Here is a 27545-nt window from a genome sequence, read left to right on the forward strand (position 1 = left end):
CATGGCATGGACCTCCGCGGCTGGTCTGACACCTGCCCTGTGGAAACAGATCAGAAAGCAGGTGTCCATTCCTTGCTGGAGCATGCAGGTGAGGGTCACACACCCCTGCCAGAGAGGGAGAAACTGAGGCTCAGGCTGCCGGCAGAGCAGGAACACAAGGAGAACAGGGAGCCTCTCGAAAGAATCTGGCAGCTTATGGTGTAAAAAAAAATGGTCCTCATGGAGACACACTCCACATTTAATGGGGCTCTGTCACCCTTTAATGGTGTGTGACTTGGCTCCTGTCAGGGCTGGGAGACCCCAATGTATCCATCGGGCCCTGGGGGACATGAATCGGGGGCTAGCACTCGCTGACCAGGCCTGTCTGGAGAAAGTCCTGGGCAGGAAGGTTTCCAGCTGTAGACACTCGTACCAGGCTGAGTCTGTACTTTTGCAAAATAGACCCATGGGCTCCAGCCTCCCAGTGCCCGAGAGGCCCATTCTGCTTGAGCAGATCTGAGAACAATGCTATATCCCGTGCCCCCTATCCCGGCCTCCTTCTCAAGAGTCACCATCCCTTTCTCTTGGGCCACATGGCTTGGTGGCCACCAAAGGGAAGCTAATCCAACAACAACCATCTAGAAGGAGAAACTGTCTTTCCACTGGGTTTCTCTGCTGTGCAGAGGGGAGACCGGTAATGGGTGAGGAGGGCACGGGGAAAGCAGCCGAGACCCCAGTATGCCCATGTGCAATTTGGACTTGACATTTCAGTGTGGCAGCCTTTCCTGAGGTGGGCCTGGACCTCCTCCCAGCTGGGAAAGCCTGTTCTGTGTGCATAGTCCTGCCTGCCCCACTTACCACGGAGGCCTTGTAGATCGTCGGGGTCATGGGAAATTCTTCGAACGTCTTCATCCTGGAGGAGCCCTGCATCTGAGTCCCTCTTGCCAGGCACCCGGGAAAGGACACACAGTTGTAGTATCTGTGGGGGGAAAACAGCCTGCTGAAGGAACATGCCCCAGAAAGCCCTCCTTACCTCTCCTTCTGCCCCCTCTCCTCCCAGAAGGACCTCAGGCCTGGGCTGTGAGTTGTGGGGCCTAGATCTGAGTGCTGGTCTGAGTTCTTCCCGGGGTGGTGGGGAGGAAATCCGCAGCCCTCCAGCACCCCCCTCCCCCACACCGTGCTGAACTGTCTCCTCTCCTGTGCAAGAGAAGAACACCTCCTGGGAAGGGCGTGGGAGGTGAGTGGAGTGCACCCAACCTGGGTGTGGCATGGGGGTTGGTGAGATGGATGGGGAACCCCTCTGTGCCAGCCACCCCCCGCCTGTGTGTGTGCATCTGTATGCCTTGGGTGGCTGGTGGAAGAAGGCTGGTGGGCACCTGCTAGCTGGCTGTTCCTGTCCCCCAGGCCCAGCCCTGCCCCCTCCGCTGTGGCACGAGGGGAAGTGGGTCTCAGAGCCCTTCTCTCGGCAACCCCAGTGGGAACACAAGTAGCCTTCCTGAAGTGTAGACAGCTGTGGGCAAGAGATGTCCAGATCTCTGGAAACTCAGGCTAAGTTCTAAATCCTGAATGCGGGTGGGTGGCTGGCCCATCCTCCTCCTGGGATCCCAAATGTCAAAGGGAGGAAGGGTTTTTGGGAGCCAGGAGTGCCAGATGCAGGGGAGGCTGCAGGGCCGAGAGAAGGTCTGAGGGGCCGCAGAGGAAGGCAAAGTCGCAGACTACATGGCCTTGGAGGGGGGCCCCAAGGCTCGCCAGGCCCCCCGGGGAGCTGCAGAACCCAGTATGTCCTTTAAATCACTGTGCTCTTTCCATTGGGGTACAGAGATCTCTCAAGGCCTTTTAGTTTGCTGTTCCTTGATGACTGGCGGCAATCAACTATGCTGCATCCAACCTGCTTTCTCCCTGTCCTGGTGGGGTTGGGGAGTGGGGGGTGGGGGCGCAGGATCCGGGAACCCCCGCGAGGGCGGCTGACCTGGCGGCCAGGCTGTGCCGGTGCAGGCTCGATGGGCTGTCCTCAGGGTCTGCCTCGGCCACGTGCAGGGCAGTGGTGGATGCTTGCAAGAAGCTGCCCTCATCCAAGCTCTGAGAGCCACAAGGGGCCATGCAGTCCTCCTCCTGCTGGCAGGAATGGCAGAGGCCCTGGGGGTCAGAGACCACTGTGCCCCTTTGTCCCCACCCCTGAGCTCAGGATTGCCGGTGGGGGTTGGGGGGGGGTGCTCCTGACTGAGGAAGTTCTGCATTCCAAGGTGCCCTGGGGATTCAGTGAGCCTGTCCAGCAAATTCTCCCAACACGCGCCCCATTTACAAGCAGCAGGGTGCAGCAGGGGTCACCCTGATCCAGGGGCTCCCCTTCTGGCTTCTCCAGCTCCCAGGGCACCAGGTCAGCCCTGAGCTGGCTTTGCTCCCTGTGCCCCCAGTCACCCCAGGTGGAGGAGACAGAAGTCAAGGGTGGGAAGGGTGGGTGCGGGGGACAGGGCTGCAGGAAGCAGGAGGTGGAGGAACACATCAGCCTTCTCCCAGAGACAGGGGCTCCTTGCAAACTACCCCTCGACACAAAGACCACCCGGGGCTCCTCATGGCCAAAGATGGGCCCTGGCCAGTTGCTCAAGGGCCCTGGGGCTGCTGGCCAGAGGTTGTTGCAGCTAGACAGGGCGGGCAGAGGACTTACCTGTCGGCCCCCACCCTGCAGAAGGTCCCCCAGGATCTCCACCAGCTCTGAGAACGCAGGCCTCTCTTTGGGGTCCCCTGACCAGCAGCTTAGCATGATGGTGCGTCTGCGGGTAGAGCTGGCTGCTGGCCTGTGGTCTGAGCACGCCCGCACCCTGCACCAGCAGATCCCAGCTCCCCTGCCTAAACCCCATCCCCCGCCCCCCCCCACATCTGCCCACCCAGTCTCTTCTGTCCCAGGGGGCAAGGTGGAGGAGAGCTGTCTGTGGACCAGTGGGTGGGTCAGGGGTGAAGTAAGACACTTCATCTGCAGGTCTCTACCCCAACCCTGAGCCTGCACCCCCTCCCCACCCCTGCCCCCTGCCTGTGTACAGACCCCTCACCCATGGCAACCTTCCCTTCCATCTCCCTAGAGAAACTCACATGGCAGGAGTGGCTAACTCTGGGGCACGCATCCGTGTGCCCTCCTTTAGCCGCTGGCAGAACTCCTCGTTGATCTGCACCCCTGGGTAGGGGGAGGCCCCTGAACAGGATGAGATAGGGGTGCGTGGGGAGAGGGCACTTGCTCTCAGCCCAGCAGCCCCCCTCAAACTGCTTCTCTCCTGCCCCCTATGGCAGGGACTGGTCCTGCTGCTCCCAGCACAGGACTAGGGTGGGGTGGGGGCCCACCAAGGCACTTCTGTCCCCCAATGATAGTTCTTCATTTGGTTAAAAGGGCCCCCAGGGCAAGCCCCACAGGATCAGGGCAATCCTCTGTTCTTTCCCTTGCTCCAAGCTCTGAGTGGCTCTCCAGGGACTCAGAGTACAGGTCCTCACCCAGGCCAGCTCACAGGGGTTGCAGGGACCCCCTTCCTCCCTTGTTGCACCTCCCAGCGCCTCTTGCCCACAACCGGCCCACCTCTAACACGTGGGGACCAGGACCCTGGCTGTTCCCTCACCCTGACCTGCTGTCTTCTCCAGGTCACCCGCCCTCCCTGAGCCCCTTCCTCAGCTGGGTGCTCCCCTCTGGGTCACACATAGCCCTGTCCTCCCTGTGCCCTCCAGGCCCTGGCATCTGTACTGACAGCATTCATGGTGCTATATTAATTTCTCTGTTTGCTTCCTGCCCAGCTCTGTCTTAGCATGGGCTAAGCACCAGGCCTGCTTAGCACCAGGCTTCCTCCTGGTCCCCGTGGGGCCCTGGGGCCCACGTGGAGCTCTCATAAGTAGGTACACCTGTGAGTGAGCATCCAGTCTCCGCCGGATGCTCCCTGGCCCTTGAAGGCAGGAGCAGCCTTGCCATTGACAAACTGAGGGTTGGGGGGGCTCATCCAGGGAGATAAACATCTGGGGACCGTGGCGATCCCGGCGACTGCCTGATAAACACAGGCTGGGCCCTGTCCGGTATCCGATGCCAGAGCCCACCACCCTGCAGAGGTGGCTTCCGGAAGGGGGGGTGTGGGGGCACATGCTGGAGGCAGAGGAGAGAGGTGGAGCTCTTGGACCACTTGCCATAGAAAGACCGCCTGCTGCAGGAGCAGCCCCCTGTTTTGCAAGCCTGGTGCTATGACCCCTGGCCTGGGATCCCACCTCTCCCCTCCCCCACAGCCTGCCCCACACTTACCCAGGGAGAAGATCTCCCAGAGCAGCACCCCAAAGGACCATACATCACTCTGTGTGGTGTACACCTTATCAAAGATGCTCTCAGGGGCCATCCACTTCAGGGGCAGCCGGGCCTGGGGGAGACGGAAGGAAGCATGTCTCCATGAGAAAGGGAAGAGAGGAAGAAGGACAGACATGTTGGTAGCTCCCCTGTACCCCCAGCCTGTCCAGAACTCTGGAGCCATACCCCAAGAAAGGCCTTGGGCCATATCTGCCCCTCGTGCCTTCAGAAGACTCTCACATTCCGCCCCTTCCGTGAAGGCTTCTGCCCCATTGTTGTTCTCCTGGGTCTGTCTGGGTCCCTTTCTTCCTGTGTGCTCTTTCGGGGGCGCACTCGGAAAGCCTCCCCCTCCAGACTCCAGACCCAGCCTCTGGAGGAATTGGGACCCTGCACCCCCTCACCGTTCCCACCTCAGCGGCTCACTTAGTCTGCACACAAGCTAGATGTCACTCCTGACTGCTCGTCCTGGGGCTCATGATGTGTCTTCCCCATTGCCTGTCTCTCTACCTCTTGGGCCCTCTACTTGGGAGCCCTGAGGGCCCTGGCCCCTCCTGACTGGCCTCTGCCTTCCCCACCACACCCAGCACACCCTCTCGTCCTTCCTCGAAACCTGTAGAGGGCACTTCTGGAAGGCGCACCTGACTCTCCCATCCACCTACCTCCACTCACCTGTGAGATATAATGAAGTTCTAGGCTGTCAGGGTGGCCCACCTCATCCTAGACCCATCCTGCCCATTGCCCATCTCCCAAGCCTCTTCCTTCCTCCTCTGGGGCACAAACTCCCAATTAGCTTTGTGAGCTCATTCAAGTGCCTGCCTGACCATCTCTGAGCACCCTGCTCCCAGTACCCATATGCTTTTCTGTACCCACATGCCCCATGCGGGGTCTGCCTCTGATACCCAGCCCCTGTAGGGTAGGCATGCAGGGTAGGCATGTGGGGTCAGTCAGCATCCGCCTCATAGACAAAGCTCCAGCTGAAGCACCAGGGTCCTTGCTTGTCGGCTCCTGTCCCTACTCCCCCTGCCCCCATGTGCCCTGGTGGGGCCGTTCAGGTCCCTGTAGGGGTGGGCTCTCTGACCTTCCATGGAGATGGCTCTTGGATAGGAGGTCCATGCCCCCATCCCCAGCCCTCCCTCCATGGCCTGCACTCACACTGCCCTTGCGCACGTAGTCTGGGTCTTTGTAGATGTCACGAGCCAGGCCGAAGTCACAGATCTTCACCACGTCACATTCTGACAGCAAGATGTTCCGAGCAGCCAGGTCCCTGTGAATGCACTGGGGGGACGGTGGTGGTGGTGTGTGGGGGTAGGGAGCACAGGTCCCTGGGGCCCACCCATGCCTGACCCCTGCTCTGTCACAGAGAGATTTCTATGCTCCCCCAGGACTCTCCGTGGTAAAGGTTCATGAAACAATGGAGACAGCAGAGGAGGCCGTGGGGTGGGACAGATGCCAAAGTCCCCTCTGCCACTGACTAGCTAGAGATCTCAGGGAATCACTTCCACACTCTGGGCTTTGTTTCTACCTCTGCAAAGTGGGAGAAACACGTGCTAACCACGGAATCACTCGAGGGTGAGCTAGGATAGGGCTTGCCTTGATATGCTGGTGGTCTGTACCCTCTCCCCTCCGAGGGGCCTGCTGGGGCAGTCACCTTGCGGGAGGCCAGGAACTCCATCCCTCGGGCCACCTGGAAGCTGTAGCAGATGAGGTCCTCTATGGTCAGTGGGCTCAGCCACAGGTCCTGGGCTGCACAAAGGAGCAAGTGAGGCTCAGGGGAGGTCAGCGGGGGGGTGGGGGGGGTGGGGGTGGGTGGGTGAGGGGAAGACTCTTCCATGGCTCCCATCTTCTACCCTTCCCCAAAGGGAGCATTTGTTCACCACCCCTGGTGTACCCTCCTGGTGGGGCCCCTGAAGCCCCTGGAATTAGCTAACAAGCCTGTGAACCCCCTCTCCTGCTCCTCAGCATTGGGTCTCTGCAACACCCACTAACCACGCCCAGTGCCAGGAATCTTGTTGTGTCATTGGACCTTTGCACCTGCTGGTTCCGCCTGTCTGCTCCCACCCTCCTCCGGAAGACAAATGCCTAGATAGCCAGTGATGCCCAATCCAACGCCAAACGCCTCCGTGGAAACTGTCCCTGTGGTGTCCTCCCTTCCAGAGGAAAAGCCCATTGCACACTCTTCCAGGTAAGCCCCTCCAGGAGAGTCCCAGGCCAGCTTCTCCCCCAGTCCCCTGATCAGCCAGACCTCTTTGGGCGAGGGGAAACCAGGCTCTTCTTACCTTCTTGGGCCGGAGGGGCCCGCCCAGCCCCGCCCTTGCCCATCAGGAGCCGGGAGAGGAGGGCCCGCTCGCTGCTTCCCGGCCTCCTCCGGTCCGCTTTGGCACCTTCCACCATGGCTCGAAAGCGCCTTCGCTGCTCAGGGGACTTCTCCTGCCAAGGCAAAAGTGGGTCCGAGGGCGGCTCCGCCACCCACAGCAGAGGCACCCCCGCCTCACCAGCCCACCCTGGCGAACTGTGGGCTCCCGGCAGAGCTCGGGCCAGTCGCAGGGCCGCCACTTACCGCATAGGGGCTGAAGGCCTCCCGCTTGGCGCGCAAGAAGTTGGAGAGATTGCCATACTTGCAGAACTCCACGATCACCATGAGGGGGCCTGGGGCAGGGCAAGAGCCATGGGCTTGGGAACCGAGGCCAGGCGGGAGGGCCGGCACCGCAGTAACGCCCCGCCCCCGGCCCCGCCCCCACACAGCCCAACAGGCCCCTCCCGCCGGGGAGCCGGGGGCCGCGAGCTACTTACCATTCGGCTTGGTGCACGCTCCCAGGAGGTTGACTACATTGAGGTGGTTACCGATGTGGATTAGGATCTTGAGCTCCGACATCAAGGCTCGATGTTCGCTAGCTGTGGCACCCTCTGGAGGGGACATGGGTGCTTCGCGTGGGGCTGGGCCCGCCGCGCGCAGCACCCCCCCACCCCCGTCCCTGCGCGTCCCTCCTCCCGGCCACCGACTCTGCTAAGAGGCAGCTAGAGATCATGCCCGTGGGGGCGTAGGGTCCCCAACTCTTCCTGCTCGCCTCTTTGAGGCTGGGGTTTCAGGTGGAATTGGGAAGAATCCCCCAGAAATGAGCCCAGGGCCTCCATGAAGAACTCTGCACGAGACTGGCTCTGACCGTCAGTTTCCCCTCCCGAAGCACAGCCCCGCCAGGCCACCCACAGTCGTTACCCCCGCCACTCCCACCGCCCCCTCCACCCGCTGACCCCCACACCTTTCAGCATTTTCACTGCTACAGTGTCACAGCTGCTGCCCTTGTGGATTCCAAAAGCAGAGGCTTCCACCACCTTACCGAAGGCTCCATGGCCAAGGACTCTCCCTGTGGGGGCAGGGACCCGCGTCCAGGTGAGCTGTGTAAGGGCGAGGGTGAAGAGGGACGGGCAGCAGGGGCCACCCGCGACAACTGCCAGGAAGGAAGGCCCAGGAGGGGGAGGAAACTCGGGGGCCTCTCTGCCAAACAGGAAGAGCAGGGAGAGCAGGAGCGGGCATTGAGGGAGAGGAGAAGCAGACAGGAAGGCCTGCATCCTCTCCCAGCAGGTGTGATGGGCCCGCCCTGCTCCGAGCAGCAGGAAGTGACCCCGGGGGGCCTGAGAACTTGATCCTGGCTCCAGTTCTTGGGATGCCTGCCCAGATGGGCAGGGCAGGCCAGGTGGGAGCCAGGTCTGCCTGGGATGGAGGGATTTCAGCACTTCGGAGGGAAGCGGTCTCTGCAGGCGGGTGGGGAGGGCTGGGTGATGGCCTCACCAAGATGCAGCCGCTCCCGGGGGAACTCCCACTGGCTGGCGTCATAGGACAGGTATTCACACTGCTCCTCTAGAGGCACCTCCCCGGGGTCCATGATGATGGACAGGTAGCCCGTCTTGATGTCTGCGTGGGCTGGCTGGGTTGGGGGGTGGGGCAACTAATTGATGGGGCCATACCATGGTCTTGGGTAAGACTTCCCCCAGGACAGATGGGACCTCCTTTGGGACTCTCTGGCAAGGTGGGGACCAACAGACTGACCACCTCTAGTCATGTAGGAGCCCAGCATAGAGGGGTCAGAAAGGCTTCCCAGGTGAGGTTTCCAGGTGAGCCAGGGCATACAGAGACCCCACAAGGAGAGGATCAGTTGGGGGAGGAGCACTCACCCTCCTCATGTTACAGAAGATGAGGAGGAGGAGGACCCAGAAGAAGACAGCAATGACACCAGTGCCAACGAGGATCACGATCTCCATGCTACCTTTATCCTCAGAGCCTGAGTGGACAGAAAGGGGCGAGCCTGTGTGTGTGTGCACGTGTTAGGGGCAAGAGGGTGCACTCTGCGATGAGCTCCCCTTCTGGTGGGCACCACTTGGGGGAGGTGGCTATGAGAAGGTGCCAAGTGCAGGGGTGGGGTGGGGAGGGCAGGTGGGTGGAAGGGCGCCCGGGAGAGGCCGGACCTTCCACAGCCACGCTGGCAGAGGAGTTGACGCAGCCCTTGGCGTTGCACACGCTGCACAGATAGCGGCCCGCGTCCTCCTCACGCACACGCTGTATGCTCAGCTTCTGGTTCGAGTCCGCCAGGTCTATTCCTGTAGGGGATGGCGTGTCGCCTGGAGTTCAGATGGGTCTGGGGCCTTGACCCGGCCAGCCTCCGCACCCTGCCCTTCGCCCGGGTCCACCACCCTACCAGACTCTTCCTCCAGCAGCCTCTCATCTTTGTACCACAAGATGCTGGGCACGTGCGCCCCCGCCACTGGGCACCGCATCTCCAGGGAGTCACTCACGTTCACCAGCAGGTCCGTCAAGTTCTGCGTGAGACGTGGGACTTCCAGGGCTGGGGGTGGTGGTGGACAGGGAGCTAAGTGGAGTTGCAGAAAGCAGGAGGACATCCCTCCAGGGCTGGGAGCACAGTGGGGAGGGATTGCGCCAAGCTCTAGGAAGGATCGGGTTTGAGCGCAGGGCCGGGAGGGCTGTGGACCTCCACAGCGTGGGTGGGGTTGGGTAGGACCCTCCTGCAAGTTCAGGCTCCAGGAGTGGCAGCCCAGGTGAGCTCTGGGAGGGGAGAAAGTTTCCTTTCTTGGGAAGCGCTGCCAGCCCTCCCCTACTGCCTCACCCTGCACTGACAGGTACTTCTTGTGGCAGTGCTTGTCGTGGCTGCGGCGGTCCTGCACCTCGCATACATAGTCGCCCTCATGTTCAGGTGCCACGCTGGGGATGGTCAAGGTGAGCGTGGCGTGGCGTGCGTCTGGCTCTGCCTCTTCCAGGTGGGCGGCCAGAGGCGTAGCGAAGAGGTGCACGTTCTTGCAGTCAAGCAGCAGCGGGTTCCCGTGGGCGTCGTGCAGTGTGGACAGGTTGAGGCGGTACCAGCGCATTTGCTCGTAGGTGTAGTTGTCAGACCGGCAGCTCAGGCGCACCTTCTGGCCCTCTAGGGGCTCCTCCGATGGCTCGGATTTTATGCTGAAGCCATCGGGGATGTCTGGGGGTGGAGGGCAGGCGAGGGAGGAGGCAGCTCTGTGACAATGCCCTCCACCCCCTGATTTTGCTCACCTCTCTGCCTGCCGTTTGGCTTGCTCTCCCATGCCCGACTGCCTTTGGACTCACTCTGCTCTCAACCAGAGCATGCATCACATGTACCTGGGCTGGGTACCCTCCTCCAAGGAGCCCTCTTCACCCCTGTTCTCCCCAACACTGACCAATGGGACCTGCTCCCTGCAGTCAGCCCCACGGACTCCTCCAGTCTCACCTTCTAGCCCTCTACAGGACATGCCCCATATCCTCCCCGGAGCCCAGACGATCAGTGCGGTCCCTGTCAGCACATTTGGTGCGGTCCTGTCCCACCCTCCCTTGCTGCTGACCACACTCCACCATTGTCCTCTCCCGAATATAATCTTATCCTTCCATTAGTTTGTGGCAATGCCTCGCTCCTGATTTCCTTTTGTCCATCTGATCACACTCCTTGTTGGGCTCCTGTGGAGTCCTCTCCCCGCTGCCTCTGTCCCCATGTCTCATCTATGCTCCTGGGCCCAGTGACTGCCTTTAATGGGCTTCTTAGCTTTCCTGGGGTCACTAAAACATTTGAACATCAGAAGAAGCTCTGGGCCTTTTCCCCAGTAAAAGTGTACCTGTGTGTCAGTTGCTGTGTTGAAAAGGGAGTGGGTGGGAGATGGAACCACAGGAATGGAAGGGATGGAAGGGCACTAGTGGGGATGTACCTCCAGGGCTGGGGGCAGAGTGTGTCCCTCTATCCCATTGCACCCAGCACCCTGGTCCATGTGCTAATGACCTCCAAATCTATCCCTCCCTCTGAGACTAAGGAGCCTAGTGTCCCACATCTTCGGGAACTCAGTGGGCCCAACCTGACCTCACGGTCCTCTCCCAGGCCTTCTCTCTGGCCTTCTGCTCCCACTGGTTCCCAACCTCCACCCCCCGCCCCTGCCCGTTCACTCACTGGTCACATAGAAGTAGATGAGCCGCTCATCCTGGCCCACTTTGTTGAAGACCACACACTTGTACATGGCAGACACATTGGCGTTCTGGATCACTAGCTTGCTCACCGTCTATGCAAAGCATGAGCACAGGGCTCCATTTCCTGCCCAAGCTCCTCCCACCCTGACCGTCCTTCCTTTCTGCAGGGAGGAGTGGGGCTAACTGAGGCCTCCAGCTCAAGAGGACCAAAGCTCAGAGACAGGACCAGAGGCAGTGAGGTTGGGCGCAGAAGGGAAAGGCCTTGCACAGTAAGGGGGGCTTTCTGAAAACATCAGGGACATGGCTAGTAACAGCAGGCTTAAGCTGTGGCTGAGGTCAGAGGGGCAACATCAGGCAGGCTTCTGGTTATGGATGGGCTTGGGCTGTGGCCGCGTTGAGCAGGGGACAGGCCCAGCCTAGAAATGGGGCAGTCCAAGCCAGGTTTAAGATTCGGGGTTTAGAGTAAGGCTGGTCATTCACCCAAGGCACATTCACCCCAGGGCGGCTCACGGCCCCTCTCTCAAGGCCTGGGTGGTGGCCAGGAAATGGGATGGGTCGCAGGTCTCCCGAAGGATTCTGGCCTGGGGAGTAGGACTCTTGGAGGCAGGGGGAGGAGAGAGGGCCACAGGCCCTGCCTACCACCAAACAACCCCCCCACCCCACCCGATTCCAAGCTGGGCACATCCTGGCCAGGCCTGGAACAGGAAGAGGCTCTGGAGGTGTGTAGGAAAACAGGAAGTGACTGTAGGAAGTGGGTGCCTTTGTTCAGTCCCCTACCCCGCCTGGCCTCTTCTAGGCATTGCCCCCAGGCTGCACCCAGCAGCTCCGTTGCCTTTGGAGGGGACCTGGCTGGCCCCAGGCCTGACCTTCCCAGCCTTGGAGCCTGTGGGTAGCTGGGGCCCGGGGCCTGGCCAGGCTCCTTTCAACCTAAGCTTTCCAGTCTGGGAAGCAGCTGGAGATCCGGCCCTCTGCATCCACATGCAGGAAGGGGAGCTGAGGCCCAGGACACTGCAGAAAGACCACCAACTCTCCGAGCTCTGCAGCCTGGTCGAGATGGAGACAGCCCGGAGAGGGCCCCTTCCTGCCTCCCTTCTGCTTCCCCGTCAGAGGCACGGCTGGTGCCTACCTTATTCTTCCCTTCCACAAACTCGGTCCACGTGTCCAGGCTTTCAATGGGGTTCACGGCATCCTGCGTGGTCACTTCTCTCCAGTCCCGACACTGTGGCATGTGGTCTCTCTGCTGCCGCCGGCTGCTAGGAACAGCGTGTCGGTTGAGGGCTGCCGGACACAGCCTTCCCCAGTAGGCAGGAGCTCACACCTGTGGCTCTGCGGTTCCCCTCTGGACTCACGATGTGCCCCTTCCTGCAAAGTCCACCTAGATCTCCCAGGGGCAGTGGAGTCACCTCTCCTGTTCCAGAAGCCCTCTCTCTCCTCCTCCCAGAGCTGCAGCCCCTTCCTGGGCTGGGTGTGACCCCTGCACTTTTGGTCTCTTGTTGAGCCATGGGTCTGGGGTTCCCAGGGAGACTCTTGTCTGCCCCCAGCAGAGCAGTGCAGGACCCCAGAGTTCTGTCCATTGGCACAGAGCATAAAGGTAGAGCATCAGAGGGAAGCCAATTTGGAAGTGTCTGGTGGTCTAGAAGAATCTCTTATGAGCCTTAGGTGTAACAGGCCAGCCCTACAGAGCCTCTTCCTCTTCTGTGATGGGGCTACGGCCCGTCTCCGGTTGTAGCTGTTTGCTTCCTCCTTGGGTCCCGAGCATCCATCCTTGCCCAGGCTGTGCCCCTCTACCCAACCCACAAGGTTCTCTAGCTGAACAGCAAATGCAACCCTCCCACTCCCCCAACTCAGTGCCCTTCACTGCTCCTAATGCCCTCCAGATCTCTGGCCACCTTGGCACCCTCCTCTCCCATCCCCTGCTGGCCAAGCTGTCCCTGCTCAGAGCATACTCCTGGGCCTGTCTGTCCTGGTGGCACCCAGCTCAGCACAGGGGAGCATGGTCCAGCAGGCCCAGCGGTGGGGCAGGCTCTGCAGCTTACAGCTGTGACCTGGGGAAAGGCAGGTCCCCGCTCTGACCCTCCATTGCCTCCTCTATGAGCTATCATCATAAACAGGGCTCAGGAGAAGCTAACTGGGCATGGGTGGTGTGTCACTGGGCTCAGTACAAGCCTCATAAAACTGGCTCAGGTCCACCCACTTGGAGCCTCATTCCTGTGGCCCCCTGGATGATGCAATTATGTGTTCTGGGGGCTTAACTTTCAAGTGGGGGTTGGGTGGGGGCCGCACCATGCCCAGTGTCCAGCCCAACCTGACCCATGCTAGGGGGAGGTGAGGCGAGGTCAGGGATGGGCTCTTGTTGAATTGCCGTAGGTTCCAGCTTAGAGCAGGGCTCTGGGAAGGAGTGGGGGCTGGGAGTGGGGCTCTCAGCCAAGGTTGGGGATGGGGCCGGGAAGCGGGAAGGAACAGGCTGGAGCCACTCACAGGCTGCGCTGGGCGAAGGCCTTGCAGGGAGTCCATGGTCGCCAGTGCCACTGGACGCTGAGAGGAGGGGGGACCCCGTAGGCGGTGCAGGTGAGGGCCTGGCGACTGTGGCGGGAGTAGGTGCTGGGGGAGGAGGCCTCCTTCTCATGGATGTGGGGTGGCACTGGGGGCATAGGCAGACTGCAGGTCAGTAGGCCCCTGCGTACCAGCCGCCACCCCCTGGCATCCCCTCTTCCAGCCTGCTCTTCTTTTCCCTCCCCTCCATCCCCCTTCCCCCCCTTACCGTTTACCACCAGCTCCAGGCTGATGTTGCGCCTCAGGCCGGCCGCGGAGTTCCACAGGGCCAGGGTGTAGGTGCCCGCGCTGGCCTCCGTCACCTCCTTTAGTACCAGGGCATGCGGACTCTGGCGCCCGGACACTGACTTTCTGTCCTTGTACCTGGCACAGGAAGGGAGTTCAGTGGACTGCATGGACCAGGCTCCTGCCCCATCCTGGTGTGCCTTCCCTGCCACAGCCAGGCCCCAACAAGGGCAGCGACCATGCTGTCAGGGGAGGCAGGAGGAGGCTGCGAGTCCCCATGGGCCTAGCTCCAGCGAGCAGCCCCTCCTGCACCAGACTAGGCGAGGGTTGGGGCTGGAGCAGCTGGATCCGGACTGGAGAGCTATGGGGATGGGATGGTCTGCAGGCCTGCCCTGGTCTCACCGTGCCTGCAGGCTCAGGACTGGCTACCATGCCCAGTATGCCCTGTCTCTCACTGTGGTGTGTGTGGGAAGGATTGGAGGTGCAGTCCCCCTGCAGCACGGTCCAGACCCTTACCCCATGGGGGAGGGCCCTGCCTCACTTTCTGAGCCCAGCTCTGCCCTTCCTGGAGCTTTTCAGATACAGGAACTTCTTGCTGTCCTCACACCTGGGGCCTGGGCACTCGCTGTCCCCTCCTCGCTTGGATGCCCAGTCCTCTAGACACATGTATGGCTCCCTCTCTCCTATATGGAGAGCAACGTTAGAGCAGCGTTTCCCTACCGCCCTAGGAACCAGCTCCTGCCCTCTGCTCTTCTTCTACCTGCCTGCCCACGAGCACCCTGGTTTTCATGCATGTGTCTGCAGACCATTTGTCTCCCCTAAGGTGCAGAGACTGTCCCTGTACTGCCCTTGCCTACACAGCAGTACCTGCAGTGCCTACCCATATGTAAACAAATGCACGTGCAAATACATGGCCTTACACCCCAAACCTGGGCCTGAGCTGGGGGGCACAGCACAGCCATTCTGCAGCCTGGGCTCCACCTGGAAATGGTCCTCCCTCAGACAGAGGTCTTCCCCCGCATTCAGCCAGGGAGCCGCGGGAGAGGCACACCCTTTGTCAGAGACCAACAGGGAGATGTCAGGGAGAGACCTGACTCATCTGGGGTCCCACACAGGGCAGGTCAGAGCAGGCCTGAGGCTGTGGAGTCCGCAGGGCTCTGCTGCAGACTTCTGAGTCCACCACCTGCTGTGTCAGTGATCCCATGCCAACCCCTTCATGTCCCCGAGCCCCCAGGGTCCTCTTCTGAAGACTGGGGAAGCAAAATGAACTTTCTTGCCAGGGTCATGAGGTTTAACTGAGCATTTAGTGTGAGCCCTGCTCCAGCCACAAGCTCTAGCAGCGGAGGACCAGCCTGGCTAGCTGTCCACTAGCTCTCCATCCATTCACTTATAACCATCACACACTTGACTTGAAGAGAGCCCTGTGAGGCTGTGGGGGCTACTAGTCCCTGGGGCCAGTGTCTCAGTGGACAGTGACCTGGCCAAGTGCATCTTGGAGGTCGGTGTTGGTCGAGGGAGAGGAGAAAAGCCAGAGGCAGTGGGAATGGTGAGAAGGCCCCAGCTGCTTGAGCATCAGGCCTGGGTCAGACCCCAGATGCAGCAGAGCTGGGGAAAGCAGAGCCTCCCAGAGCAGCTGAGTCCTGCTGGCCTTGGAGGGCAGGAGACAGAGTCCCAGGGGTCTCCAGGAGGCTGACATGCAAGGGAGGGTCCAGGCTGCTCCCGGCCCCCCAAATGTTGGCTCTGTATCAGGTACCTCCAATGGACCCCAAAGCCTGTGGCCTCAGAGGAAGGTTTTTTCCAGGCCAGGCCTGGGGCATCCTGAGGCCCTCCCAGGAGGCAAGCCAGCACAGTGAGACTGAGAATATCTGGGCCTCTGCTTGCTCAGCCCTAGGCTTTTTGAAAAGGTCATCCTGCCTGGAGGGACGTACCCCAGGCTGGGAAGGGCAGGGAAAGATGAGGCAGAGCCCTAGCAGGGGGCTTGGAATTCCGGTAGGAAAGCCCTCTCCCCTCTCCCACCTCTCTTTCCTTGTCTGCACCATGGGGGTCAGGCTAGAGTGTGACAGCCCAGCACTGGACCACACTGAGGGTTCCAATGACCTGAGGGTGTGTGTGGGGTGCTATGCCAACCCGAGCTCTTAGAGAGCTCTCGGGGAGCACCTAGCAAGTGTGGAGCCACCACGGAGGGATCCCCCTTCACTGACCCTTGGTACACCCCGTAGGGGAAATCTTACTGTCAGGTCACAGGCCAGAGCTGGGGCCCTAGAGCCTGCGGGCCTCCTGGAAAGTTTTGCTTTCTGCCACACAGCTCAGGCTCAGCCCAGAGCCTGACTCTACAACACTTTGTGGAACCTGTGGCATCTCCGAACTTCGGGGTAGGAGGGCCCTGGTTGGGGGGCGGGCAGCAACGTGTTCAGAGGGGGCCTGAGGAGCCCAAAGCTGCTGCTGCAGGCTGGGCCAGAGCCTCAGGACATCCTCCTGCTGGTGGGGCCCTCTGAGATACTCAGCAGGAGCAGGGATGGGTTAGAGGAAGTCCTGCAGAGCGTCCAGCATGCCCTCACACGATGCCAGCTTGCACAGTGTCATAGCAAGATAACTTTCCCTCTGGCTTAAATGCTGTATCAGGTGCACATTCCTTAGAGTGTCTTCAGGGGTCTCAGGACATGGAGCCTCGTAGTGGGGGAGGCTGCCCTTCCCGCCCTGTGGTCTGTTCTCATTCTGGGCCTGGGGGGGTTCTTGTGAGAGGGGCAGGGGCCAGGGCTGGTACCATTGGAACTCTGGCGGGGGGTACGCCGCTAGCTTCACGGGCAGCTTCACCAGTTCGTCTCCTGCTGTGGCCTCCAGGACCGGACCCTTGAGCCACTCGACGCTGATGAAGGGCTTTTCTGCCAGATGGGAGGCATCCATGTAAGGCCGGGCCTGGAGTCACTGACCTACCCCTGCCCAGGGACTCCCAGCCCCGGTCCAGCAGCCCCAGGCACCAGACAATTTGCAGACCCGGCTTGCCCTGCCCTCTGGGGGCCCTGTCATTGCCCTCCCTTCCCTCTGGCTGGACTCCGCCCTGCTCAGGGGCGCCCTGCGCTCTGACCACCCCCCCACAGTGCACAGGGACCCTTGTTCCCAGGGCCTGATGACGGACGCCCCGCCCAGCCCCAGGCGGTACCGTGCACAATGACCTCGGTGCTCTCCCGGAATCGCTGGATGCCGTTGTTGGCTTCGCACACGTATGGGCCCAGATCGTGCTGGCTGACGTTGTGGATGGTCAGGATGCTGGAGAGCTCTGTATGAGTCTGCTGGGAGCGCCGCTCTGGCACCCACTTACCCCGCTCTGCCTACCCACACCCAGGGAAGCCCAGGGTCAGAGCAGTCGGGCTCTGGAAAAAATAGCACCAAGGGCACATACCCCAGCCCAGCTGTGGCTCTGGAAGCCTTGGACCTGGACCCAGAATGTTCCTTGGGGTAACCCCTTTCATCCGACAGGGGGTCTTTGGGAAGGACTGGGTCCACACCTCTTCTATTCAGAGGCCAGTGTGCACCAAGCAGGTGGGAGGTGTGTGGGCAGTGAGGGGGACTCCTGCAGACAGTGTGGGCATAGGACAGGTATAGGCAGGGATGAGGCCTCTGGGGGTGGTTCCAGTGTGGCCCTGCAGGGGCTGTCGGCTTCACCTGCTTCCCTGGATAGTCCCAGTCGAAGGTGACGCCCGAGTTGAACTCGGCCCACACGGTGCAGTTCAGGACCAGCTTTTCTCCGACCAGCAGCTCCAGCGACTTCTTGGGGAACAGCTGGATGTCATAGAGCTCATTGCCTGGTGACACAAGCACAGTGACCCCTAGGGCCCTCACGGGATGGTGGGCACACAGAGCACAGGGCACAGGGTGCCCACAGAGGTCAGCTGCGGCTCCGATGGCCCCATCCCTGGGATTTGGGGGACGCCCCATCATCCTCCTGCTCCGGGCAGCCCGTACCTGTGATGTGCACGAGGAAGGGGTTGGATAGGAAGTCCTGGCCACCCCAGGTGGTCTCACACTGCAGGTAGAGGGCGTCCCGCAGCAGCGGTGTGGGCACGCGCATTCCCCTGCGGTCATCCCAGACCACCTCCTGCCCGTCGGGCCGCAGCACTGAGCTTTGCTGCTGGGACATGGTGGCTCTCAGGGCCTTTTCTCCTGGCCAGACCCACGGCCACCTTTCCCAGGGACAGGATGGGATGGGAGGGATTGGAGCATGGGGCGGGAGTTGGGAGGAGGAGGAGGAGGACTGTACCGATCGCAGCGTGACATTGAGGCCAGGGATGGACACCAAGCAGGGCACCCACATGGAGTCCTTCCTGTTGACCAGGAACGTATCTGGCTTGTTGATGAACGGCTGCTCCACGTCTGAGGGGAGGGGGGCAGGTTGTGGGAGGGGAAGGCGGGGCTTTGGGGGGGGGGGTCCTCCGCTCAGGGGAGGGGCGGCCCCCAACCCTTCCCCAAACTGGGTCTGTAGGCTGGGGGTGGGGGTTGCAGGTGCCTGGTGCCTGTGCCTCCCGGGCAGCCACTGGGCCCTCACCTCTCACGAACACGTAGGTGCTGGCGGCCGTGGTGCCCTCGATGCGGGCTTTGATGTACTTGTAGTAGCAGCGGTAGCTGCCCGTGTCATTGGCCCGGGCCTCCTGCAGCAGCAGTATCTTGCAGTAGGGCCTGGTGTCTGTGCCCTCGCAGTCTTGCACCACCCCTGTGTCCTCGCCGTCCTTCTCCCCTGTGGCTGGTGCCTCCTGAGCCCCTGGCCAGGACCACTCAAGGGGGTGCTGCCCCCTGGCAGAGGACACGAGAACTCAAGCCCGAGCCATAGCCCCCAGGGCACAAGCCTTGCCCGTAGCTTGTCTCACCCCGAGGTTGGAACAGCCCCAATTTGGGGCACATGCCACGGCTGACGGTGGGTGTAGGGGACCAGGGGTCCATGCAGGGTAACTTGAGAAGTGGGCATGGACTGGCCTGGGGTCAGCATGGAGTGACACAGGGCTGGGGTGGGTGCCAGGTGTCTGCAGGGCCGGGGACAGACCATGCTTCCAGGCACGCACACTCAGGTGCCCAGGGATCCCCAAGCCTTGAGGTCGCTCTGCCCTCACAGAGAGGGGGCGCCTCCTGGATTCTCCTCTATCATCTCCTGCCTTGGCCTGGGGCATTCAGGCCCCTGTCCCCCTGGCTGAGGACTGCATACCTGCAGGAGATGGATAGGCTGTCACTGGCGTCAATGACGTGTGTCTCCTCTGTGATGTTTAGGGTCGGGGGGGTCATGGAGTAGCCCCTCGCCAGGCCTGGGTGGAACACAGGGTTAGTATGGCGCTGGGTCGTGAGTTCACACAGTGACGTCAGTCTGGTCCTGATGGGCCTTCCCTCCCCCTAAGAGCACACTCCTCCCCAGGGCCGGGGCTACTTTAGCTCTTGGCCCTGGGTGTACCTGCAAGGCCCCAAGACAATGAGAAATCTTTAGCTCAGGCGCCCCTGGCCCTTGTCCCTGGCAGCAGTCTGGTCCCACCCCCAGTGACCCCAATCTCTCGCCCCAAATACGCTGAGCTCCAGCATGAATTCAAAGGGGGGAGCTCACAGGTGTCATCCTACACTGGGGGACACCTGGAAGGTGCAACCCTCACCGTCTGTCTCTGACTTGTCGATGTGTGTGTGCCCATGGGCTTGTGTGTGCATGTGTGTGCGTGTGTGCGTGTGCATGTGAGATCCCGGTTGGGGTGGGAGCAGGCCTTGGGAGAGGTCTGGACCTGGAACTCTGGCAGATGCATCCTGCCAGGACCATCCTGAGACAACAGGAAGAGAGGACTGTGTGGCTGGAGGCCCAGGGCCGTGTCCTGTCCCTCCCCCTGTGTCCCTGTCCTCCTGGGGGGTATAGCCCACTATTGGTCCCAGCCTGAAGCCCTCTCCAGTCCCACAGATCCAGCTTCCCCGTCCTCCCCAATCCAGCCCTCTGATGCCCAGTGTCCCATACTGGCAGGTAACTGTGGCACGTGGATCCCAGGGGCTCCCCACCGTCGTTTGCTTTATACCACCCTGACCCTGACTGCCCTAGGAAACAGTCCCAGGGCACATTCTGGACACCAAGATCTCATTTCAGCATCCTAGGGACAAGGCAGCCACTAGCCAGGGCCTGGTTCACCCCTCACTTCTGTGCCTCCTGTTGGCCAAAACTTTCCAGGCACCACACCCTTGTAGGCCAGAGGCAGAAACTCCTCACTGTGCATCTAGTCCCATTGTACAGACAGGGAAATGGAGGCTTTCCTGCTGGAGGGCACTCTCACTTTCAGATGAAGTAGGGGCACACCAGGACTCTGCCCACTGCCTTCTCTCCAGCTTCATCTCCTGATACATCTCTGAGATGCACAGAGCTCTCACCATTGGGACCAAAGTGCCAGGCTTTTCATATTTTTTTTTTAAAGATTTAATTTATTTATTTGAGAGGAAGAGAGAGAGAGTATTACAAACATGGAGAGGGGTAGAGGGAGAAGGAGAAACAGACTCCCCACAGAGCAGGGAGCCAGATGTGGTGCTAGATCCCAGGATCCTGAGTTGAAGGCAGATGCTTAACTGACTGAGCCACCCAAGAACCCTCAGGCTTTTCCTATCTTGAAGTTTTTGCCTTCATCTGTCTTTTTGCCCTGGACATTTGTACTTCCTTTCTTCCTGAGGATCCCCCTCTTCAGGACCTTGTTCACTTATCCCTTCCCTGTGGTGGGGCAATCAGCGTTACTCAGGCAGCTTCCGCCTCCTGGGCCCCTGGTGTTAAGAATACGTCTCAAGCTGAACTGTGGTTTTCTGGTCACATCTGAAAAGAGGCTGTATTTTCTTCACCTTCCTAGGTTCAGTACAAAGGAGAGGCACACTGAATGTGGGGGGCATGGATTCAGTAATGGTAGGATGGGTGATGGATGATCAGATAAATAAGTAAATGGATGGGTGCTTGGATAGTTGGGAGGGTGGATGGGTGGATGGATAGTTAGATGGGTTGATAATGGGTAGATGGGTAGTGGATGGATGGAATGATGAATGAGTGATGGGTAGGTGGGTGGACCATGGATGGGTAGATGAATGGGTGGTGAATGTATGAGTGGATTGTGGGAGGATGGGTGGATGGCTGGTTTGGTGAACAGAGGGTGGGTGGGTGGATGGGAGTGGACAGGTGGATGAGTGGTTGATTGTGGGAGGATGAGAGGATGGGGGTGGATGGTTGGATTGTGGGTAGATGGGAGTAGATGGGTGGATGGGGATGGACAGGTGGATGGGTACGTGGATTGTGGGTGGAAGGGTGGGTGCTGGAGTGGGTTGATGGCTGGTGAATGGGACTTGTAGGATCTTCCTCCCTAGAGGACACCATATCACCAAAGGAAGAATCCACATCACTGTACTAAACAGGCAGACTGTCTATTGTCTTTGTCACCCTTTCATCCATCTGTGTAAGGCTCTCCCTTGTTGCTCCCCTCCCCCACAGTGCCCCGTCTTCACTCACTTCCACTCAGCCCTGAATGATCAGCAAACTGTGCTGTAGACCTCACTGTCTTCCTCCATCCCTCCTGCCTTAACTGAAACCTGAAACCTTCTGAAGCACCGCTTTCCCTGAGGTAGTAGCGCTTTCCATGGTACATGCCTGGCAGTGGAGGGCTTCCTGTTGTCATCTCCCTTCCCTGATGGTATCACCTGCTCCCCGCTAAAGCTGTCATTAGCTGGCATCCTGGTTATTTCCCCTCATTCTTTGCTCCTGGCTCTCCAGCTCCCATCGCCCCAACTCAGGCCAATCCTCATGGTTTCAACATCCACACAGATGACTCACCAGTGTCCTGGCCTTTGTGGTCCTCATCTCCACTGTCCTCCCTCCTCCTGTCAGCCACTTACTTCCTGGGCACACCCTGGACCTGGTCCTTACCAGAACCTACACCATCACGGAGTTCTTGCCTCCTGTCCTGGTCTCCTCATCTCTCCTGCCTCTTGCTAGATGCCCTTGTCCCACCACCGCTAAGTCCTTCAGCCTCATCAAAACTCCCAGTCCAGGGACCCCTCCTCAGATAGCCCCTCCTGGCCTCATCCCTGTCCTGGATCAGTGGGGACCTCAGCCCATCATTTGTATTCTTTCCTTGCCTCTCACCTTCCGCCCCAACCCTGCAGCACCATCATGGCCCCCAGTGGCTCAGCATTCAGTACAAAGCCAGAGCTCTGTGCTGCCACTCCCTACTTTCTTATCCTGTAGGCAGAACCTAAATGGGCCCTTGGACTGGAGTTCATGGTATTCTCTTCTTCCTCATTCTCAGCATTAATGAAGTAAAGCCATTAGATGGAGATCATCTTCTGACATCCAAACTCCTCACTCCCTGCCTGGGTCTTGGAAACCTTCTGACACTCCCCCTCCCAAGGCCAAGCCTTCTATCTCCCTTCCTATAAACAACATACCCCTGCCAAGCTCTTTCATCCTCTATTCCTTTCCAGCCCTGCCCCCTTTCCTATTTCCCTTCACAGCAAAAACTCTGCTTGCTATCCCTTCCTTTCACATTGGCTCATCCCCCCTCTGGGTGTAGATGTCACCCCTGCTTTATGGAGCCATCGGTCAAGGCATCCCATGGTCTCCATGCTGCAGGAACCGTGGTCACTTCAGGCAGAGAGCAGGCCTGTCTTCTCCTCTGTCACCTTCTGTGAGCTCACTGTCTCCTTGTCTTCCTCTTTCCCCTCTGCCCAGCATCACATGTATCGCTCCTCACTCTCTTCCTTATAGGTCTCTCCCCTAAGTGTCCAGATACCTCCAGAGTTTCTTCTACCTCCTGTCCTTCTCTCAACTCCAATCTGAAGTATCCAGTTGCCATAGCACTTGGCCATCTTACAGACACCCCAGGTCCCACATTTCTGATGTTGAACTCCAGACTCATACATTTTTTCACTCTTGCTGAGGATTCTCCTTGATAGTTCCCATATCCCCTGTGGGAGAAGCAATGGATAAGATTCTACTCACCCTGTGCAATCCACCACCAAAGCATCCCAGAGCCAGGCCCTGCTCTAATACTGGGGCCTGCTCGACAGCATTCAGCCCCAAAGTGGGTACCTGGGCCTACTCTTACCTTTCTTCAGTCTTGCACATAGTTGTTAGTTAAGAAACAGAAAGGACCCATATCATGCTTGTGCTTCAACTCCATCAGTGACTTCCCACTGCATTTTCAGGAAAATCCAAACTCGTGGCTGGACCACTGACCCCCTATCCATACCCTTTTGGGCCACTCTCACCTTGTTTTCATGTCCTTCAGCCATCTTGACCTTCAGGCTGTCCCATAACATGCATGTTCCTTCCTGTCCCAGGGTCTTTGCACATACTTCTCTTGATTTGCCCCCTCTCACATGCCCTGCATAGGCTGGCTTCTTCTCACCCTCAAATCTTACCTTAGTCATGACTTCTCACCCCGTCCAAAACCTAAGTCACCTTTTAGTATCTATTTTAACCTCCTGGTTACTTCATCCTTCTTGTTGTGATTTGTAACTAACTTATTTATTTATTTGTCTGTTCAATTTACATTCTTTTTAAAAAAGATTTTATTTATTTATATGAGAGAGAGTAGGAGAGAGCACAAGTAGGGGGGAGTGGCAGGCAGAGGGACAGGGAGAATCAGCGTCCCTGCTGAGCAGGCAGCCCCATGTGGGGCTCGATCCTAGGATCATGACCTGAGCTGAAGGCAGCCACTTAACTGACTGAGCCACCTAGGTGCCCCTCAACTTATGTTTTTCCATTTCTTCTACTAGACAGTAAATTTCAGTGGGGGTAAATTTCAAAGGACCAGGACAGTCTCCTTTTTTACCCCACCCCACATCTAGCACAGCATCTGGCACAGAATCAAGACTCTTTAAACACCTGTTGAATGAATAAATGGGTGAGTAGATGGATGGATGGATGGATGGATGGATGAATAAATGAGTGAATGCATGGGAATATGTGTGGATGGATGGAGAGATGGCTAGCTGGATTGTCAGGTGGGCAGAGAGATGAATAGAAGGACAAATAGATGAGTTCAAGGATGAATGGTTGGTTGAAACGAAGGATGACTAGGTGGAAGAACAGATGTACAGACAAATGGATAGAAGGATGGATGGATGGAAAGATGGTTGATGGAAGGATGGATAGGTGAATGGATGAAAGGATGGAAGAAGGATGGCTAGATAGAAGGATAGATGGATAGATGGACAGATGAGTAGAAGGATGGATAGATGGGTGGAAGGTTGGATGGATGGATGGTTGGATGGACAGATGGATAGATAGAAGGACAGATGGATAGAAGGATGGGTGGATAGATACATGAATGGATAAATACATGGATGGAGAGGTGGATGGATGGAGAGGTGGATGGATGGATGGGTGGGTGGATGGATGCCTGGATGCATGGATGTATGCATGGATAGATACATGGATGGATGGGTGGATAGATGGAGAGGTGGATGGCTGACTGGCTGGCTAAACAGGCCTCAGGTTTTCTTTTGGGCTGGAACTATGGTCAGAACCTGTCATTCCTCTGCAAAATATATTTCCAATCTTAAAGACCAAGCTCCCTGGTGACCATGCGTACCCTAGAATGTTCAGTAGCTAAGACAGATCTGACTCAATGACTGTCTTGCCCAGAGGTTCCATGCTGCCCAGCCCCCACTTGCAAACCCAGCGAAGATGCATCCTTCCTGCCGGGCTGTTGTCTGTCCCCAATGTCCTTCCCTTCCCACAGCAGGAAGCGCTGTCATCCTGGCCTCTGCTGCACTCCCCCTGCCTTCCTGTTCCTGGCCCAGGAACTGGCTTCTTCCTTCCCCTGGCCTACGGCCCTGGCCCCCCAGCTCACTACAGAGCAGTTGGGGCAGGCGCCGGGCTGAGGTCAGGGAGGCCAGAGTGCACACCTCCTCTTCTCTGTGCTGTCAGCAGCCTTGGGCAGTGGGACCCTGCCGTCAGCCACAGGCAGCCGGCTGTGGGAGCAGCACACTGGGATCCTGGGTGAGGTGCGAGTGGCAGGAGGCGGGGGTGTGGGCAGTTCTCCACGTTAGGCACTAACCATGGCCTTGCAGTTGTTGGTTCCTTTGATCCTCACACGACCCAGGAGGAAGGGAAGAATCACAAGTCCAGTCGGCAACAAGGAAACTGAGGCTCTAGGACCCACTGAGGCAGCCGTGCAGGCGCCCAGGTCTGGCCAAATCCAGGCCTGTCCCTGCCCAGTTCCCAGTCCTCACATCTCTCTGTCTCCTTCTCTCCCAGCACGACCCTGAGTGCCTGCCTCTCTCCTCTCCAGCAGTCTTCTTTCTGGCTTCCAATCTGTCGCTCAGCCTAGAGGACTGTCGTGGTCTGGGGACACCCTCGCTGGCTGCTTGTGGCCTTCCGGAGCTGTGCATACCCTTGGCCTGGCCTCCAGGGTGAAGCTTATCCCAACAGGCCCTGTCCTCCTGGCCAGCTTCACCTCCCGGTGCTGTTGCCACCTCCAGCATCCACCAGGTCCTTGCCCACCTCCCTGCGGGCCTCAGGTGGTGTCCTTTGTTCTTTCCTGTTCTCTGTGCTTGGAGAATCGCTGCTCCTACTCCAAGACCCATGACTGAGCGCATGGTCTCTCCCCTGTCCCTGTCCTTAGTCATGGCTCTGTCCTCAGATGCAGCATAGCCAACCCAGGGATGCAGTCTAGATGGTCTGTGAGCTCAGGGGTGCCCTTCCAAGCACTGACTATTTCTTACTGCAGACGCTGTCGCGGTCACTCTGTGGACAGGGGGGACTAGGTGGAAGTCCTGCCAGTCTGATCCACAATCTCCTTAGCAGCTGAGCCCAGGACAACAGAGGCAGCTAGGGGCCAGGCTGCAGACTGAAGGCAAGCTAAAGGAGAAACATGGGGGACAGCTGGCTGGGGAGGCTGGGCTTGGGGTCTCTACGCATGTGTCCTAGAGGTGGGTGGATTTGGGGAGACCTGCTCAAGGTCCCTCTCCCTTCACTCTTGGAGGGGAGGCACAAGGATGTTCTGTCCTAGAGTCCCCCCCACCTCCAAACCCCCCACACCTGGCTGGTAACCTCTGTGCCTCCAGAGGCCAAGAGTGATAGTCAAGAGGCAACAGTCCCCTGACCCTACAAGACTGAGATGGCTGGGATAAGAGGGGCTGTTCCCAGAGTGTGCTTGGAGCCCTCCGAGCCTGGCTGTGTGCCCCACAATGCCAATCTCTAGATGTGTGGCCTCCGGGAGGGCCCTTCCTCTTTGCAAGCCGCAGTTTTCCCACTTGCAAAATGAGAATTGTCCCTAGGAAGATAGGGAAGCACACCTAACATGATAGCACATCACAACCCATTGCAAGAACAAACTGTTGCTGGCTCATGAGTGCCCAGCCTGTGGCTGTCACCGCCTGCTGAGTGTTTTGCACACCACAGCTATGGTGGTGGTGGGGGTGGGTCAGAGAAGGCCCTACTGGTGGGAGGGGGTGAGATGAAACGTGCTTTGTAGAGTGAGTAGGAGCTGGCTGGCTCAGGAGAACACACAGGGCAGAGGGGACAAGTGAGGCTGGAATATGGGTGACCTTGGGCTGCCAGGTAGATGGGACAGATGCGGGGCAAGGAGGCCACAGGAAAGTGTTGTTGGCCTTGCTCACTGGTGTGCTCCCTCCTCCTGGTGATGGTACCCTGCAAGGCTCCAAGCCTATCTTTGAGCTGTTCCACCCATCCTGGCAACTTTCCTGAGTGCCTGCCATTGGTGGGGAGGGAAGGGAGGACTTTCTTCCAAAATGTCTCTGGCAGGGCACCCCACCCAACCCCTCAGATCAGACCATACCCACTGTGGGGCAGGACAACTAGAACCATAGGGCGCATGACCCCCCAAGCCACAAGACTAGCACATGTTTAAAAGGTGGAGAATTCCCAGTATTGGCAAGGTTGTAGGCAAACAGGCAAATAGGGACTCAGCACTAAAGGAAGGCTCATACTGGTTGACCTCCCCACCCCCACCCCATTCTGCTTACCCCAGACATCCTGTTAGGGTAATAATAGCAAACACGGATTTAGCACTTTCTGTGTGCCAGGCCCGGCCCATGCACCTGCATACCCGCTCCCCCCCAACCCCGTCATGCCCTCTGAGGTGGGCTCTGTTCTTGTCATTTTGCAGTTGGGAAAACTAAAGGTACAGGGGTTAACGTGCTGCTCAGACATTATCTCTGGGGTACAGGATCACAGGAAGCTACTACTTACTCTGTACAAGAATACTCTGTATTCTTGGGGTTTCTGCAGCTCAAACTATCTTTTCTGCAACAGCCCTGGAAGCACGGCTCTCCCTTCCACTACAGTTTGCCCTCCTTGTGGTGGTCACATGTCAGGCATTTCTAACTCCACTCAGCCCCCACAGCCAACTGGTCATGAAGTCATATCCATCCTCAGAGGCAGCACCAAAGGTGGTGGTGGGGGTTCCCAAATCTGGGAGCTCCAGTTTTGCCCCTCTTCTCTTCCTGCCCGACCCCCTCCCCAGCAAAGTGCTTCATGCTTAGACACCAAGCAGGGAACACCTTGTGCCCAGAAAGCCAGATCCTGGGATAGCCCCCGTCCAGTCCCCCACCCCTCAAACCCACTGTCCAGCTGGCCTCAACGTCCATCCTCTGGCTTGCCATGCCAGTGTCTCCCCACTGGTCTAGAGTTACCCAGTGGCTAGATTATTTTTCTAGAACACAAGTCCTCCTCCTACCTAAAATCACTATGTTACTTGGGGGCAGAAGCTGTGTTCTTCCCACGGCCTTACAGGTGACTGCTGCTCCCTCCAATCCTAGAGCCACATGTTGAGGCCCTCACCTTGGGGCCCTGTTGCATGTTTCTGCGGCTCCATGCAGCAGTCGGCCCATTGCATCTGACAGCTGCTCAGTGCAAGGAGGAGGGGGCTTATGCTTGTCTTTCATGGCGGGGTCCCCAGCACGTGACTTGGCCTGTGACTGCTCCAACTCCCTGAGGGTCTGGGGAGCAAAGGGACAGCAAAGAGTGGGTGGGCAGGTGTGGAGGTGAGTGATGGAGGTGGAGAT

General features: G+C 58.8%; 1 protein-coding gene across 12 annotated transcripts in view; it reads right to left on the reverse strand.

Moving 5' to 3' along the window:
* Positions 1–27545, reverse strand: part of FLT4 (fms related receptor tyrosine kinase 4) — a 38952-nt gene that overhangs the window by 6009 nt on the left and 5398 nt on the right. For 6 of the 12 annotated variants that reach the window (XM_059175967.1, XM_059175966.1, XM_059175965.1 and 3 more), the window contains exons 2-28: positions 18727–18823; positions 18076–18320; positions 17791–17903; positions 17496–17661; positions 17196–17359; positions 16693–16861; positions 16297–16414; positions 13516–13670; positions 13233–13395; positions 11881–12007; positions 10738–10846; positions 9403–9765; positions 8977–9123; positions 8747–8878; positions 8456–8562; positions 8073–8208; positions 7543–7647; positions 7076–7189; positions 6843–6931; positions 6562–6712; positions 5934–6028; positions 5438–5560; positions 4247–4358; positions 3067–3166; positions 2645–2750; positions 1949–2094; positions 838–958 (exon numbers count right to left, since the gene is read on the reverse strand). In XM_059175967.1, coding sequence (XP_059031950.1) covers positions 838–958; positions 1949–2094; positions 2645–2750; positions 3067–3166; positions 4247–4358; positions 5438–5560; positions 5934–6028; positions 6562–6712; positions 6843–6931; positions 7076–7189; positions 7543–7647; positions 8073–8208; positions 8456–8562; positions 8747–8878; positions 8977–9123; positions 9403–9765; positions 10738–10846; positions 11881–12007; positions 13233–13395; positions 13516–13670; positions 16297–16414; positions 16693–16861; positions 17196–17359; positions 17496–17661; positions 17791–17903; positions 18076–18320; positions 18727–18823 — 3773 coding nt within the window. The remainder of the gene's footprint in view (positions 1–837; positions 959–1948; positions 2095–2644; positions 2751–3066; positions 3167–4246; positions 4359–5437; positions 5561–5933; positions 6029–6561; positions 6713–6842; positions 6932–7075; positions 7190–7542; positions 7648–8072; positions 8209–8455; positions 8563–8746; positions 8879–8976; positions 9124–9402; positions 9766–10737; positions 10847–11880; positions 12008–13232; positions 13396–13515; positions 13671–16296; positions 16415–16692; positions 16862–17195; positions 17360–17495; positions 17662–17790; positions 17904–18075; positions 18321–18726; positions 18824–27545) is intronic. The other 6 variants (XM_059175968.1, XM_059175963.1, XM_059175959.1 and 3 more) reach the window with 5 other exon arrangements.

This window comes from Mustela lutreola, chromosome 5 (genome assembly GCF_030435805.1).
Source record: "Mustela lutreola isolate mMusLut2 chromosome 5, mMusLut2.pri, whole genome shotgun sequence".
Classification (NCBI taxonomy): domain Eukaryota; kingdom Metazoa; phylum Chordata; class Mammalia; order Carnivora; family Mustelidae; genus Mustela; species Mustela lutreola.